At 33.5% G+C, this 18308-nt stretch overlaps 1 protein-coding gene across 2 annotated transcripts in view; it reads left to right on the top strand.

The window, feature by feature from the left end:
• The window catches only part of FAT4 (FAT atypical cadherin 4), a 175459-nt gene that overhangs the window by 73141 nt on the left and 84010 nt on the right, over positions 1–18308 (top strand). For both annotated transcript variants that reach the window (XM_008992730.5, XM_008992729.5), the window contains exon 2: positions 10768–10899. In XM_008992730.5, coding sequence (XP_008990978.4) covers positions 10768–10899 — 132 coding nt within the window. The remainder of the gene's footprint in view (positions 1–10767; positions 10900–18308) is intronic.

The raw sequence follows: 18308 nt of genomic DNA, 5'->3' as shown, positions 1-18308 counted from the left end.
GAGATTCCTCTACTCAGTATCTGTTGTCCTTGTGATAGTAGTGGGCTAGCATAAACACACTGTTCTAGTGACCATGGCAGAGGTAAAAAAGAATAAGTATATTTTAAACCCCTACTTGTGCCATTTTTGTAAATAGCCTATTGTTCAATGCATATGAAAGAGCCCCAAAAAGGCAAGGAGAGAAATACCACCTTTAGTGGGAGGGACTGCAAAGTTGTTTATGGGGAGGGGTATTGGGACCAATTATTCAGTCTAACATAGCTTGTACCTTTAATAGAAATCAAACTCCTTTATTTTTCAGTAGTCTTAATAGAAGTCTTCTTTATTTTGTAACATCCAGCATACATTAAGCAAAAAAGAGAAGAAAAAATTTAGTGGCATGTTTTATTTGTTTGTTTTATACAAAAATTTCCCTTTGATATGTGTCTTCCGCATTTAGATTAACATCTATTGAAAAATATACTACAGGATGCTTTTGCAGGGTGTTTGTTTTGAAGAATAGTATAAAAATTTCCATAAGTTTCATATGCAACCACACATATTTTAACTTGATCTTTTATTCTGTATTTACTTTTGAATGTCCTTAAGAATTTGTTAAAATGCAGAAATTATGCAGTATTGATTTCAGGAAAAATTGAAGTGGTTACACATGGTTGCCTTTGCCTTAAAAGAAATCCTTATTTGGTTCTAATTTGAACAATATTGAAAGCACAACAAAACTAGCTTTTTATTATGTGACCACACATTTAGTGAGTTATGGAAAGCATTTTGTTTTAAGAATGGAGTTAACTATGTCTTATCCACACTTCTAGCCATTCTTGTCACTTCTGGCTACTCTCCAAGCCTGCCTGTTACTCATACATATTTCTTCCTAGTAATAAATGCATCAAAATCCCAGGAACATATGCTGCTGACTGTTAGAAGAGTTTAAGCAGTGAGAGATTAATGTAATTGCTTTTGTTTGAGAAATATAATTGGTCACAGTTATATACATGTAGCTTATATGAGAAGTACATTCAGTTTTAAAAGTCATTATTATCAATTTTACTTTGCTTAAAAAATGAAACTAAAAAGAATCTAAAATGTTTATGCTTTCTTCATTCCTAAGTATTCCAGAATACTGAGATATTTTTGTGTGAAGTAAATTCTCAGATATATAAATACATATAATTCATTTACATTTAAGGTATAAACTTTCAAATGACAAAATGCTTAATAGCCTAAAATCTCAAAAACAGAAGTATTTCAATTCCCAGACTTCATGTTACTTCATCAGATATTACCATTATATCATGTTTCTTGTACTAAAGTGTTTCCTGTGAAACAATGTAATAAAATGGTCTTTATTATACATAATATTTAAATACTCATTTTCTAGTAAAATATAAGGCTTATTTATTTTTTGCTTTTAGTTGTAAAGGAAAAAAATGCACCTAAATGCATACACTTACTTTGTGATAATTTCTGAAACTTAATAGAGTTTGAGCTCACAACAGACTTGTGTCTTCTAGAAGTTATGGTTTATTCATACAGGTGGTAGTGGTCTTATCAGTTTCCCCTAATAAGGCCCATATAGCTTCGGCCAGTCCTTCAGAGAATGAGATGATAGGTCTTTCCTCCAAAATTTGATTTTTCCCATTTTTTAAAAGATTTTAGTTTCAAACTTACCGTAATGCCATCAAGATGAGATAGCAAACTATTATTAGAGTTACCACAGACTTTTTTGAACTAGGTTGATCATAAACAAATAAATACCTAAAATCATCATTCATAGAGTAAGATCAGGCCTTGCATACCTACGTAGTCCAAACATTACATTCCTGACATTTAGGACATTTAAATGCAAACTGTTCTTTGTTAGGGCGTTCTCATAACTGAAATATGAGTCACTTGGAAACCATAATAGATTTTGGCTCTGCTACATGATGAAGTGTTCTGGATGTCGTGAAACATTTCACCCAGACTTATGGCAGTAGAATTCCCAGTGGTCTCCCAAAATAGGGAAAAAAATGAAGAACAAACTTAAAGGAAATATGCAGACTCTGGCCCCATCCTTTTGTGGCAATACAGCTCTTTATTGTTGTTAAGAAATGGAAGTACTTAGAGCCTAAACCCATAAACTATAGTACAAGTAGGTGTTGAATTTTTTTTTTCCTAATGACTAAATTTAACTCTATACGTGATTCTCGTGTTTAAGGTCAGGTCATAGAGTTTTCCTTTGCACACATCACCCCAATGCAGCTGTACTGAGCTGTCCCCCAGCACTGAGTCTTTCACTACATGTGGGCAAACTCTTATTCCACACTATAAACTCATCTCAGACAGGAAAGGTGGAGTTTTCCTTTTCAGGGTCAAAGGAAGCGATAGCTCAAGCGTAATGATTGTACTGATCCTGGTTTGGGTTTCGGTTTGGTTAATTTGCTTTCAACTTCAACTCCTCATTTGAGACTCCATACAGAAAAGTAAATGGTAGGCTTCCAGAATCTTGTTTCACTCCGGTGAATAAAAATTGTTTTGAGTGTAAGATTAGACATTTTCCTCCCTTAATTTCAGTAGTACGTACACAACATAAACTGAGGCATCATTTAGCAAAATGTTATTGTGATGACAACATAATGACCTATTAAGGGCAATGCACATTGGAATGAGCTCAGTTATTCTACCAGGTTTAGGCATGGCATGCCTTTCATGATGTTTAGCGTAGCAGCTTTTAAAGTAGTAATGGGCACTGTGTAGGACCTTTTATTCTACTTCCCTTTTATTCCAACCTAAAAATGGGAGATATTCTGAACAAAACATATAAATGGTATTTTTCTGAAGCTTTTAAAATTTTAAGTCATTATTCACTTTTCAAAAGAAGATATTTATGCGGCCAAGAAACATAAAAAAAAGCTCAACATCACTAATCATCAAAGAAGTGCAAATCAAAATCACAATGAGATACCATCTCATGCCAGTCAGAATGGCAATTATTAAAAAGTCAGGAAACAATAGATGCTGGTGAGGCTGTGGAGAAACAGGAACATTTTTACACTGTTGGAGGGAATGTAAATTAGTTTGACCATTGTAGAAGACAATATGGCAATTCCTCAAGGATCTAGAACCCGAAGTACCATTTGACCCAGCAATCTCATTACTAAGTATATACCCAAAAGATTATAAATCATTCTACTGTAAAGACACATGCACATGTATGTTTATTGCAGCACTATTTACAATAGCAAAGAAATAGATCCTACCCAAATGCCCATTAATGATAGGCTGAATGAAGAAAATGTGGTACATATACACCATAGAATACTATCCAGCCATAAAAAAGAATGAGACCATGTGTTTTTCAGGGACACGGATGAAGTTGGAAGCCATCATCCTCAGCAAACTAACACAGGGACAGAAAACCACATACTGCATACTCCCACTCTTAAGTGGGAGTTGAAAGATGAGAACACCTGAAGAGTTGAAAGATGAGAACACCTGGACACAGAGAGGGAACAACACACACCAAAGCTTGTTGTGGGGTGGGAGGTAAGGGAAGAGATTGAGTCAGTCAGTGCAGCAAACCACCATGGCACATGTTTACTTATGTGACAAATCTGTATGTTCTGCACATGTATTCTGTTTTTTTTAGAAGAATGTTTTTAAAAAGAAAATAGTATGTCATTATTATGAGTAGTTATTGAATTATCATAAAATATGATTTTATAACATAAAAATTACGATAGCACGTGGGACACATAAAACTAGGAAATTAATAGTATTTAATTGGTTTAAAATATCACTGTAGTGGTCGACAACTTTGATTAATACATTCCTTATATGCCATCAGAGTATCTACTTTATTATTACTACATTTGCTGAATATGGGACTCTAATAAAAATGTAAAAGTAACCTGGATTTGCTTAAAAACAGAAATATCTCTAGAGGAGAAGTTACATGCTAAACATGGATAAGTTGTCAGAATGAGCAGAACACATTATTGCCCTTGGAATCTTAGAATACAGAAATCTCTAATTGAAGTAATGTGAATATCTTCAGTATCCTGAAGCAATTTGCAATGACCTATTTCTGTAATATATAAACATATAAATCAGAGCTACAGAATACTATTACTGAAATAAATATTTCTGACAAAACTGTTAATTGCTTGCATTTAAAAGCAAGCTTGATGGCATTATCTTAGTATATTTAGAGATAACAATTGGGAAGTCTAAACATTTTTAGTGCAAAGCTTGTCATAATTTATGTGGTTTAAGTGTTTATATTACATGAGAAAATTAATTTTAGAGTGTCAGTTTCACAAAAACAAAGTCAATACTGTAAATAATTATTTTTGACTCTAAACAAAACAAAAAATTAAGCAGTATTTGCCTTGATGCATCAGGTCTTACTATATTCTAGTCTGTGTGATTTCCGTCTATCCTGACAACTATTTAGATGTAAGCCATTCTGAAAATGACTATGTGTTGCACCTTTTAAGAAAAAGAAACAGCTTTTTGCATACATTTTAATAGCAGTCGCTTTCACTGATATTTACAGAGAATTTAACTACAGTTTCTTTATTTGTAACATACCCGTCGTCTTCCTGATGAACGTCTAGCAGTTTTCCAGTGGCATTGACAAGACAAACCCTCATAGATTATTTTATCTTAATCTAAATATAAAAGTACCTCAAAAATAGGCAAAATATAAAAGTACCTTAAAATAGGATAAAATGATGTTTCTCAAAGTAGCCCATCAAATATTATTTTCCTCAGAAATTATTTTCTTGTTGACATCGAATGCATATTTTGTATGAGAGATCACTCTCTTTGTGCAAATATCAGAGGCATTGTGTCTTAGGCACATCATTTAGCTTGCGCCACAGCCCTGGTTCTCTCCACAACTCTGGAAAAATCAATGCCCTGGAGTAGGAGGCTTAACATTGTTTTTCTTAGATAAATCACTTGACATTTCAGTGCCTTGGTTTTGATTCTTTGTAAAATAGTGGAAATGGACTTGATAATATTTAAGATTTCTACAAAAAGTATTAATATTTCGACTTGCAAATGAATGGATTTCTGAACTTTAGTGTACTACAAATCCTATAGTCTCCCAAAAGAAAACAAAAGATTATTTTCTTCTTTATCTGAGAACCATTTTATGTAGATTGCAGGAAGGTTGTGAATTAAAATATGTCTTAGATGTTTTTCATCCCATTCATTAAGAACGATTTTATTTAAGTTGCAGAGAGGATATGCATTTAAGAATATGTTTATAACTGTGGTTGAGGTGGTAACCACCATGCAATTATCAGTTTATTAACGGGGGAATGAGCTCACAATGAACTTTGCTATTTTAGTCATTTCCTTTAACTTGAATTGAATCTTCTACTTTCATAATATCAATTTAAATCTGTGAAATAGTTTTATAATTAGATCCACAAATATAGAATGGTTTGATATTAGCTATTGTTACGTAATGATTGTTCTTTAGTTATGTAGTTGTATGCTGAAACAATTTAAAAATTAATCCCCTATATATAATATCATTCTTGATGTAGTACAAAATAAAATGATAGACTGCATATTACAGGAAAAAACTAAAAAAGCATGATATTATTTTATGCACTATTCCCACAGAAATATTTTTTCATTTTTAAATATCCATTTGGCTCTTTGGCAAACTGCATACCAGAGATTTTATTCCTTCAGCATAATTTGATAACGATATTTAAAGGCATTTTTTAATTTAACTTTTACCTTTATAAAATTACCAAAAGACACACCATCTTTGAACGAATTGGTTATTAGCTCCTTTAATCTCAGTCATGTTTTTGTCTCTAAATAAAATATTTCATTTACCAGAGTTTCACTGCTCAGGGCTCAAGTGACTCAGTGAATAAAGTCATTCTTGTAAAGGTACCTAAATGGTAACAAGGGTAGTGTCAGTGGATGATACCTGTGGCTCAACCATTAGCTGCAGCTAATATATTTATGCTAAGTCAAACACAGAGCTACCAGCTACATTTCTTCTCACTGTAGCAGGTGAAACCACACTTTTCTAAAGGACTAAGTAAGCACAAAGGTCAACATTTGGTAGGCATGCAGAAAACATGAGAAAGTGCCTTGTCTTAACAGGATCATGTGTCTTTCATCTTTAAAGGTTAGTTTGTACAAGTTTCAGAGTTGATACCTTAAAGTTGTTCTGAAAACTCAGTTATAAAAGCTATTGCCAGATTTTGTTTTGTTTTTATTCCAAATGTAGCCACTCATGAAGAGAAACTTCTGAGTTTGAAATATGATTGGTGTTTTTGCAAAATGTATATTCGAGTGAAATTATTTTACCTCCAGTCTAAACAAGTGTAAAGATAAATGTAAAACACTTAGAGGGGCAAGGCTAACACTAAAAGCTTAACTACATAGTAGTATTTGATTTGTCTTTTAATTTTTACAACATATGCTTTTTTACTTTAGAAATAATAGTGTAGACTATTTTCAGATCTTGGAATTTTAAAACAAACCACTAATAGTCATTGTCTACATTATTTAAAGTGATCTAAATTGTATAGAAATAAAAGCATATTAAAATTATTATATTGTAATTATTATTTCCAGGTATCTTCTCCAAACTTCTAATGTTCGATTCCTGAGTTTTATATAACATTTTAAAATAAATCACACCAAACCATAGTCAAAAGAAGATATAGTAATAGTTAGTGTCAGATCCAAGAGAGTGAGCCAAGAACATACAAGGATTTAGAATCACTGGGAGGAATAGTAACAGCCAATGGCAAGAAGTAAGGCAATTTAAAGAATATTCATAGTGTGGAAGACAAACTTCTGGAATCAAGATGTCAACTGTGTATTTTCCCAGGGATGACTCCTTTTGTTTTTAAATATTGCTATTAAAGTACATTACCTATTTTCTGCAAGGGATGGTAACATGTCTTACTTTCTTTTGTATATTTTGGTGACTAACACATACTTGTTATGTTACAGATTCTAAAATATTGAATGAATAAATGTTAGATTTAGTGAACACATCACATGTAAATGGGTTCAGAATCATATAATTCTTAGTAGATAGAACCATGGGACTAAGGATCTGGATAAGTGAAGAAATGGCAAGATAACACTTATCTATGCTAATGAGTTCACATCTTTTCTCTTAGATAATTAAAACACCAGGCTACTGAGAGAAACTTGCCAAGCAAGGCTGAGAGCTTTTCATTAATATTTGAGGAATATTATTGTGGAGAAGAAGGAATGGACAATTAAGGAAAAGTATCTAGATTTTCAGGAAATGGAATATGAAGTTACCCACTTTTCTTTCTTTTTTTTTTTTGAGACAGAGTCTCACTCTTGATGAGGCTGGAGTGCAGTGGCACCATCTCGGCTCACCACAACCTCTGCTTCCTGGGTTCAAGTGATTCTCCTGTCTCAGCCTCCAGAGTAGCTGGGACTACAGGTTCACACCACCATGTCCGGCTAATTTTTGTATTTTTAGTAGTGACAGGGTTTCTTCATGTTGGCCAGGCTGGTCTTGAACTCCTGACCTCAGGTGATCCACCTGCGTAAGCCTCCCAAAGTGTGGGGATTACAGGCGTGACCCACTGTGCCCGGTTGTTATTCACTTTTAGAATGCCAGTGTGACGCTAATTTTGAGAATGAGAAAAGCCTGATTTATTAAATAAATGACCTATGGAATTCTTACTAAAAATATAAACTTTGTACATATCAGAACATAATGAAGATGAAATGGTCTAGATCTGTATATAAAACTGGTCTGTATAGAATCATTCAAAAAGGTGTAGTTTTGAGCTCAATAGTATTTAACTAAATTTATTATTTATACTAAAACCAAAAGAAACACTTTTCTGTATCTGAAATGATGAAATGATCAAAATCTCACAGAGCCTACAGGATCAAAGGTTTCTAGAGCCCTGTGTAGTGATCACCTAGCCTAGTTTTTAAAAAATTTTGACAGAGAGAAATTGGTTAGCTTACCCATGATCATATAGTTAGTTAATTCTTATATAAGTGATTCAGATTCAAGATGTGAATGATATGCACATTTATGAAAATATATTTGTATAGGTGTAGCATGTATTTTAAAAATATGATTCATTATGATTTTTGAACACACACAAGAGAGGCAAGTGGGCATAGCAGTAAAGAAAACTTACCGACTGATGAGTGCTGTAACACTAGGTAGTTTCTTACCACTGGACTTTCATTAACTCATCTCTCAAATGGGAGATAATTGTGCTTATGTCACAGGGCTCTACTGAGGGTTTTAGATATATATATGTGTGTTGTAGGTGTGCATGTAGGTACGCACACATATAACCTAAAACAGTGTTAGGCGTGTATATTAGTTATTCCAACTATTAAAATACAGAATTGGCTTGCTGAATTCATGGACTCACCAGTTACAACGAGATGACTTTTAGGTATACCTAACTTGTTTCTAGTGTGTGGCTGCATTTCCTGATGTGTCTTTGATGGTCATATTTAATCGTCAATCTAGACTTTCCTTACAATCAATTCAATGTTCTTCCCTGCACATACACACTTACGTGCATGCATTTACATACACTCACACATACTTACATAAACACACATGTACATTTCTTCACAAAGACATTTACAAAACCACACATTCACACACACATGCACACATGGATACACACACACACACACGCACTAAGTGCACACAATTTTGTCTTGTTGCTTTCCCAATAAACTCATAAAATTACAGATGAAAGACAATTTAGAATATTTTCAAAATCTATGAATCTAAAAGTTCAGAGTTGAATTATGAGGCATTCAGTTACCTTTTATTTTTCATTTTTTCTTGATTTTAAGGACTATGCATATATATACAAAAATTTACACATGTATAAAATGAAGATATTTAATAATTTCTCAAGAACATTAATTATATGTGTATATGTATATATGTATTTGTGTGTGTACATGTATACTTCAAAGCTCTTCCCACATGAAAACTCAGTATACATTCAGTATGTGCCAGTTGAATCTGTGTGGGGGACTAGAATTCTGATTTTCAAATGCGTTTTCACAAAACCTCTCGCTGGCTCTAAGAAGCCTCTAGAGCTGTCCTAACAGCTTGAAAACCAAGGTTTGACTTTTTATGGAATACTTCACTCTGTGCCAGAAACTGTGTTAAGCATTTTAACCATATCATCAAAGTTTAGTCTTCATAAAATACTCTAGGACACATATTATTATACTGATTTTAAAAGGAGGGACTGAGGCTAAGAGAAATTAAGTGCCTGAGTTCATCCAGCTAATAAGTGTCAGACCAGAATTTGAACTCTGGTCTCTCTAATTCTAAAACCCATGATATTTACCACCCTGCAAGTTAGTTGGAAATGCATCTTACAGGCTGCAGTTGTAGTTATGGTGGGTATTTCCCTAAAGGAAATGGTGTCAAGAATGGTTGTTGCTAGCCAAAATCAAAAGTGGCAGATTTCTAACTGTTGAGACTTGCCTGTCTTCACCATTCTCTGGACTCATTTGATCCGTTTGCTTTATGATAAACACTCTCCTACTAAAAGGTGAAACTAGAGGTATAACAATTATTTAGTACATAGTTTTATAAATTGTTTTCTGTGGTTTCCTATTTTTATCAATTACTCATTTTTTTATTTGTCTAGCTCTCATATATTTCCCATTCATTCCTTTTCAGAAAATGATGATAGTCCTACTTACTGCCTCTCCCCTTCCTACAGCTTCCATTCTTCCTGGGAAGGGAAAAATCAGAATTCTTTCGCTCTCCCCACTTCCTTCAGATTCATCCTCATCAGTCATCACTCTTGAATCTGATGGAGTTTTTACAGCATAACTATAAAACATGAAATTTTTGTCCTGTGAGAAACATGCCTTGGTTATATCCAGGCTTAATGGATGGGTGGGTTTTTCTCCATGATTTAATTTTGTGATCCAACTGGGAAGATTTCTGTTTTATTAACAGCTGTCTTTTCCCTTTTCTTATCAGAACTTGAGCTAGCAGCACCTAACTCAAAAGAGAAAATACATTTTTTTTTTAATTTTACACTTAACAAATTCTTTCTTCTAAACAATTTTTCTTAGGTGGGGAAAGAAACAAATAACTCTGGCTAGGATCTGTTAAACAAAGCTGTTAATATTTGCAACCTACACCCACATGACATCTGAAATAAATGATCGCTTAGCTTTAGTCATAAATAGAGAGTGCTGATAGGAGTGGAAACAGAAAGAAAAGATGTATTTTTCTTCCACGAAAGGTTGAGGGTAGACTTTAAAGGAGGAAATTCTGAGTGATTCTTAAAACAACATGTGAACTTCTTTATTTCCCCCAGACATTAGTTGCCAATATGTAAACATTTCAGCAAGAAATTTTACACCACCTCCTCTGTGTGTCAGGCAGCATTTAATGGTTGAATGACAGACAGTGCTGAGCCTTGACAATGCCACAGTGATGTGCAAATCTGGGAATTAAAATGACAGTTAACCAGTGGACGTTTTCTACTATAAACTCCACGGCCACTATTTAAAATCAGTTACTCATCAACAAGGCAGATGATTTTTACTTCGACTTTATGCTTTCCTATAAAGATTTTACAACTTTCTTTAGGGGTAGTTTCTGTTGTTTGAATGTTACATGCAAAGGTTCCGATTGACTTTGGCAGTCTTAATTGCATGGATTCCTGGTACTCATTTTAACTGGTTTCTTGTGGACACGTGGGAGTCATTCACACATTGTTTCCTTTTTCGTTGTAGGTAGAAATTACACTTCAGGATATCAATGACAATCCACCAGTATTTCCAACCGACATGCTGGATCTCACTGTGGAGGAGAACATTGGAGATGGCTCAAAGATTATGCAGCTGACAGCCATGGATGCTGATGAGGTAGCTCCAGCATGTCTCTGAATTTGTGAAACTTAGTGCAGTGATTTATCAAATTTCTAGGGTATGTTGACTACTTTTATTACCCAGTAATTAAGGGTAAGCATAGTATGCTCCTTTCCAAAGAACATTAATTCTTGAAATGTAACATGAAAATGTTAAAAAAGGGATTACTATCAAGAAGTAATTTTCCTCTGATCAGCAATCCACAACACACTTGCTGCTTGCACTTTACGTTTCTTAGCCAAATTATTTAAAAAATATCTAAAGATAGATCTCTATTTTATATCTTTATGACTCCCCTCGGCTATCTTATAGTAGCTAAAGATTGATTTTTATTTTATTTGTGTTGATAAAAGCAAATAATTTAAAATTACAGAATTTTAAGGTTACCTTACAATTTTTTATTTAATTTACATACATATCTGTATATATACATATATGTTCAAAGCAAACTTTATCATTCAATAGTATTCTTACATATTTTAAGGATATCATGTGGGCAAGCTAATGATTTTTAAATTCCTTTAATTACAAAAATTGCATTTTTTTGTGGTGAATGTGAAATTTCATGACATTCTTTAGATTACTATTTTCTATATTAATATATTCAGTTCAGCTATGTAATTATTACGCTTCAAATGGCATGAAAACAAATAATTTGTGATTTATATTTTTTTCTTATGAAAAAACTTCATAGCTTATTTTCTCCTTACTGGGATAGGAGTTTAATTAATTATCTGGAGTTGAGGAAAGCTGAATAACTTCCCACACCCCAGAATCTCCTTACCGCTTTCCTCTTACACCAAGCCCAACACAGAACAGAACAGAATTTAATTTCCTTTTTCTCATCTAAACTCAGAAATATCGGAAACTTGATTTTTGCATATGAGTAAGTGCTTTATAAATATATTATTTCTTTAACCTTAAAAATGTAAATAAATAAATAACAATAATTTTAAGTGTCAATACAGAAATGTAATGACTTAGACATTTATAAATTTTGTCAAAATCTAACTAATAAAAAAGAACAGAATAAAGCATAGACATTTAGAGAATTGCAATTTTCTGTTAGAACAGATATGATGTTTTATGTTTAGTTCCTCCTACTCAGTTTTACAATGTGAAAAGCTTACAATTATTTCAAATTTAATTAGCTTTGAAAGAGTTGTCTGACAATATTTCTGTTGATAGATATGTGATATCATTAGCCATAATTCAGTAAATATTTTATTATTTTATGTTTATCATTGATAATATACATTTAGATTTATCAATTCATAAAATTTCATTAACTCTCATTTGAAAGTAGCAGCAATAACCAAAAAACCTCATGTAATTGGCATAGGACAATTGACATCAAATAATGGAAATCGTAATGGGTATTTTGTTGGTTATACTCTCTTTAGGGATACAGCAAATAAAACTCATTTATTTGAAGTGATTTATTCTAATCATTTCAAAAGAATGAAGTAATAATCATGTTAATTATTATACATATTCTAATGGGAAGGCTATTTACCCCATGGAATATTGTGATTAGAGTGTGATTATTCAATAGGAGTTATAGGAATAGCAGGTAAAATTTATATGGAAATTTAGTTGTCTTAATCATTATACTGCTCTCTTAAGAACTGGTTACTTCAGAGATTCCACTAGTGAACCCTTTTAATACTATTCTCTTGATACTGTTATAATTTTATTTCCCTTCTAATATTTTTTAAGAATATTTCAAATAAGCATTAGAAGTATAAGTATAAATGCAATACAGCCAGTGTGTTTCTTTTTCTCCATCTGACTTCCATATGTGTGTTTGTGTATGTGTGCACACACTTGCATTGCGTTCAAGTTCATCTTTTAAGCTATGTTTACATTTATGATGAGACTCGAGGAAGCCTGGGAAGGTCCTTATATCTCTAGTTATTTAGACCAATGCTTTTTATAGCGAATTTTTATTTTATTTCTACTGAACTTTGTTTTTTAAGTTTAAAAATTGTGAATAACTCTGCAGGTGTTATCACTTAGATATACTAGTTAAGAAAAGTACAGAATGTAAAGTGATGATAGGTAAGATATATAAGAAGTACATTTGAGATGAGACAGAGTGGGAGAATTAGGACCAGAAAAGAGTAAGGCTGTAAGATAGAAATAAACAAGCAATTCAAGGGTAGAGAGGGATGCTGACAATACGTATGAGGTGTGACTGTGCCTGAAGGCATAAAGATCACCACATTCTTTGTAAATAGATGCCTTTGTGTGTGAGCCTAGAAAGGCAAAGAGGGTGGAAGGGAGAAAGGAGGTGCACCTGCAACTTTAAAGGAGAGGATGCCATTTTAGTAAAACTACCACTATTGTTTTTTGAAGAAAAAGCTCACAAAGTTGTTTTTCTTCTTAAACGCATTTTTCTCTTGAACATTTGAATAGTATTTTAATGACTGCTGACTGATTATAACACTTGACATGAGTAACTAACTCACATTTCTTTGGTCTCATGCTAAGCAGAATGGCTGCCTATGGCCTTTAGAATTTTTGGCTGTTGTCTTTTTGTTGCTGTTTTTAGTTGCTTATACTAAATATTAATGCTTTTAGATAAACCTTTATTCTATTTTCTATTTTATTGTCAACTCCTTACCTCTTAGCCAAATTTGGGGGAAAATATTTAACATGTTTTCTCTCTTTTGAAATCCTGGCTATTTTCTTTCTTCATCTAGTTTGAGTAGGACTCAAGATTATGTAGGTCATCAGACAATTGTGTAGATTTTTAAAAATTATTTACGTACTTTTCATTAATCACTTTAGCTAATATACAAGTGTTAGTATGTTGTAAGAGCTCTTGTAGGGCACTGTAGCAGAAAGCCTGGATAAAGGAATTGCAATTTTAGAAAACAACATTTACATATCGAACTTAATTTAGATATCATTTGAAACATATTGGTTCAAAATTTACATCTTTCAGAAGCATGTGACTCTGCTTGTCTCTTGTTCGCTTTTATAAACAGAATTATGCTAGTAATGGACCAGGATACTCAAACTTCGTTTCATGGTAGCATACTTGTTTTTGAAATACTATTTAAGGTTCTAATACATTTGCAATTTATAGCTATTTACTTTTAGAATTCCTTCCATGTGCTTTTGTCTCTGTGGTTTGTCAGGAGAGCAGAATATTTTTAACCAGCATTATTTCCACTGCACTGTAGATGAAACACGATATTTGTTTCCAGTTTTGTTGCTGATATGACATATTTTGGATATTAAGTAAATAGACTTTTCAGAAGACCTAATTAAATTATTACTCTTGGCCAGACGTTTTCAGATATTCACTAGTATTATGAATTCACGGCATCAGCTGATTTTGAATATGAAAAAGATTGCTTTTATCAACACAGTCTGATATGTTTGCAGAAAAATTATTACAGCTTTAGGAATATTATTATTTATTACAGTTCTTTTGTAGACAGGATATTTCTAAATATCAAACCATTTGTGTAATACCATTAGACGGGTTTTGTTTCTTTGCTTTCCTTTAATTTCCAAGTGCTTACCATTTTCATGGGTCAGAATTGAATGTAGTTACGTCCATACCTCACCCACTTTACTAAAATAATGGAATTCCTAGTGAAACAGAACAAATAGTACAGAGTGTGGTCAGATTAGAAGTCTTACATGCTTATTGAATCTTTTTGTTAAACCACAGAATTATAATCTAGATTAGATGCTCAATGTACACCTGAATATACAAGGTAAATGTGGGTAATGTCTTGGACTCAGCTGTTCCATTATTAAATTTAAATGTGCTTTGAGGCATTCACTTTACTAAATGTTAAGACTGTCCTGGAGAATGCAGTACATACTAACACTAAATATAGAGGGAATATTTTTGCTTTAGACTGTTAAAAATCATCTCTTTATGTGTTTGACCATGAAAAAAAAATGTACAAAAGCTATAATGGAGAAGTTGTATAAATGCTTTAATCCCCCACTGTGTCAGCTTTACATGCCTACACACTCCAAACTTACATTCTTCTTGAGATTCTTCTTGGGAGCACTGAGTCTGAATATTTTAATAAATATTTAGAGGTTAATTATAATAAATGATATATTTGTTTTAGGTAAGTATATTTAAATTAAAGGGTAATTTTTGAAGTCAACAGCTCAAACACTACTTACACCTCAGGGTCAAGATCAATAATTACATATAATAGGAAATCCGATACCTATGAACATATGGAAACTGTAGTTATATTTTGATTTAAATTATTCATTTGCATAAGTCTAAGTCATCAAATACATTTAAGCCATCATGTTTCTCTTATAAGAAAATAGTAAGAATAAGAATAAAATAACAACTATCATTATCCTGTACTTACTATTTGTGAAGGGTTGTTCTAGGTTTTTAAAATATATATTAACTAATTTAATCTGCAAAACAATCCTTCTTGGCAGGTGATATTATCATTCCAGTGTACAGATGAGGAAACATAGGCTTGGAGAGGTTAAGTATGTGGTCCAATGCCACATGACTAATAAATGGAGCACAGATTCAACCCCAAAATCTGGCCCCAGAGCATCATATCTCAATCAGCACAGAGTATATTTAACTCAGTACTTTGATTGCAATATACAGAATTAAGAAACATCTCTCTTCAGTATTCCTCTGCCCATCCTTGCTTCTCTTATTTCTTCCCATTCCTTCACTATCCTTATTCAGTGTTTATGCGGCTGATCCTTTCTATATCTATTCTAATCTAAATTCTGAACTCTTGTGGCTTCAACTGACACACACATAAAATGACCTTCAAGTATTTTTCTTAAACCTCATTCCCAAATACCTAATTGTCGGATAACCATTTCTATGGAGCTATCCTTTAATCTCTAAATACACTGCAAATAGAATTTCACTTCCTAATTTATCCTGCATCAAAGTAGGTCCTATTCTTGAAATGTCCTCAGTAAGAGTACTTTCTTAATTCCCAGCCAAAGTAACTTGAATTTAAAAAGATTTTTTTTCTTTTTTACTTTTACTTTTCACATGGGGTTGTTAAAAAAGTGAGAATGTATATGGAAACATTGAGCAAATGAGAGCTATTCATATTATTTATATTTTCAATAATCTGTCAAATTTTACTAATTTGTTCCATGTATTATGATGGCTTAATTGAGATTCAGAGAGAGTTCTGGAGCAAGATGGCCAGGATTCCAGTCCCTTGATTTCTTTTAAAATGGGCATTCTAATAGTACTTACATTGCTAGTTTGCCTTTAATAATTAAATTAATTAGTGCCCTGGAGTTGAGTGCTCAAAGTAGTGATTAGCAGTTAGCAAACACTATGAATATCCTATTTTTCTCTCCACCACCTCTCTAGTTCAGAGGTTTTTTTTTGTTGTTGTTGTTGTTTTTGAGACGGAGTTTCGCTCGTTACCCAGGCTGGAGTGCAATGGCGCAATCTCGGCTCACCGCAAGCTCCGTCTCCTGGGTTCAGGCAATTCTCCTGCCTCAGCCTCCTGAGTAGCTGGGATCACAGGCACGCGCCGCCGTGCCCAGCTAATTTTTTGTATTTTTAGTAGAGACGGGGTTTCACCATGTTGACCAGGATGGTCTCGATCTCTTGACCTCGTGATCCACCCACCTCGGCCTCCCAAAGTGCTGGGATTACAGGCTTGAGCCACCGCGCCCGGCCTAGTTCAGAGTTTTGAGGCTCACGGCTCAAAGACCTGAGAGTACATAGGAAATCACCCCTGCCTTCATTTTACAGAACAGGGACTTTCATTTTACGGAACAGGAAGTTTCACCAACTTTGGGGAAATGAAGCCTCAGTCTCTTGGGCCGGAACTCTATTCATGCTCTCCCTTCTCTGCTCTCTCCCTACTCTAGTCTATGCTGCAATATCAGTATCCTTAAAAGCTTGCTTTCTATTAAAACAAGATTGGGGTTCCTTGGCCATAGAATTGAGACAAAATTGTGTTACATTTGAGGTTCTCAAAAATGGACCGATACTCTAACATTTTAGCTTAACTTTCTTCTTTTGTTCTGCATTAAAACTGTCCACTCTAACACAATGTTGAACAGTGAGTAAGCCAAGCACATGAATAGTGAAAGACTATAAAATATTATATTCATTTGATATGCTTTTATTTTTATTTTATTGTGATAAGAAATCAGTGTGAGATCTGCCCTTTCAAAACATTTCTAAATGTACAATACAGTATTAACTGTAGGCACAATGTTGTACAGCAGATCTAGCAATTGTTTCTCTTCCCTAAGTGAAGATTTATATTCATGGCTTTTAAACTCCTGATTTCTCCCTACTGTCTGCCCTGGGAAACCGCCATTCTACTCCCTGCTTCTGTGTGTTCGACTATTTTAGATACTTCATACATATAAATATATATCATGATATATATAAATATATAACATGATATTTATAAATATATATATAAATATATATCATGTGGTATTTGTCCTTCTGTGACTGAGTTATCTAGTATAATATTCCTAAGGCTCATCCATGTAGTCAGATATGGCAGGATTTCCTTTTTTATTTTTGAGCTGAATAATATTCCCTTGTATGTATACACAGGTTGGGTATTTCTTTTTTTTTTTTTTTTTTTTTTTTTTTGAGACGGAGTTTCACTCTTGTTACCCAGGCTGGAGTGCAATGCAGCGATCTCGGCTCACTGCAACCTCCGCCTCCTGGGTTCAGGCAATTCTCCTGCCTTAGCCTCCTGAGTAGCTGGGATTACAGGCACGCGCCACCATGCCCAGCTAATTTTTTGTATTTTTAGTAGAGACGAGGTTTCACCATGTTGACCAGGTTGGTCTCGATCTCTTGACCTCGTGATCCACCCACCTCGGCCTCCCAAAGTGCTGGGATTACAGGCTTGAGCCACTGCGGTATTTCTTATCTGAAATACTTGGGACCAGAAGGGTCTCAAATTCCTTTTTTTTTTTTAATTTTTGAATAGTTGCATTATACATGCTGATTCAACATTCCTAATTTGAAAATTCAAAATCTGAAATGTTCCAATAAGTATTTCCTTTGTGCAACATACTGGCAGTCAGAAATGTTTAGAATTTGAGACATTTGGATTTTGGATTTTTTTAGTAGGAATGCTAAGCCTGTACCACCTTTTCTTTATTCGTTCATTAGTTAATGGCTATCTAGCTTGTTTCCAAATTATAACCATTGTGAAAAAAGGATTGCTGGATCATATGGTGATTCTATTTGTTACTTTTCTGAGGACCTCCATACTGCTCTCCACAACAGCTGCATCATTCTGTATTCCCACCAATAGTGTACAAGGGTTCCCATTTCTCCACATCCTCACCAATGCTTGTTTTTGTTGTTGTTGTTTATTTGTTATGATAGACATTCTAACATATCTATTAGCTATGTTATGATAGACATTCTAACA

This window comes from Callithrix jacchus, chromosome 3 (assembly GCF_049354715.1).
Source record: "Callithrix jacchus isolate 240 chromosome 3, calJac240_pri, whole genome shotgun sequence".
In the NCBI taxonomy this organism is placed as follows: domain Eukaryota; kingdom Metazoa; phylum Chordata; class Mammalia; order Primates; family Cebidae; genus Callithrix; species Callithrix jacchus.
Note: the sequence above shows the minus strand (reverse complement) of the source record. Positions and strands in the feature narration are given on the sequence as shown.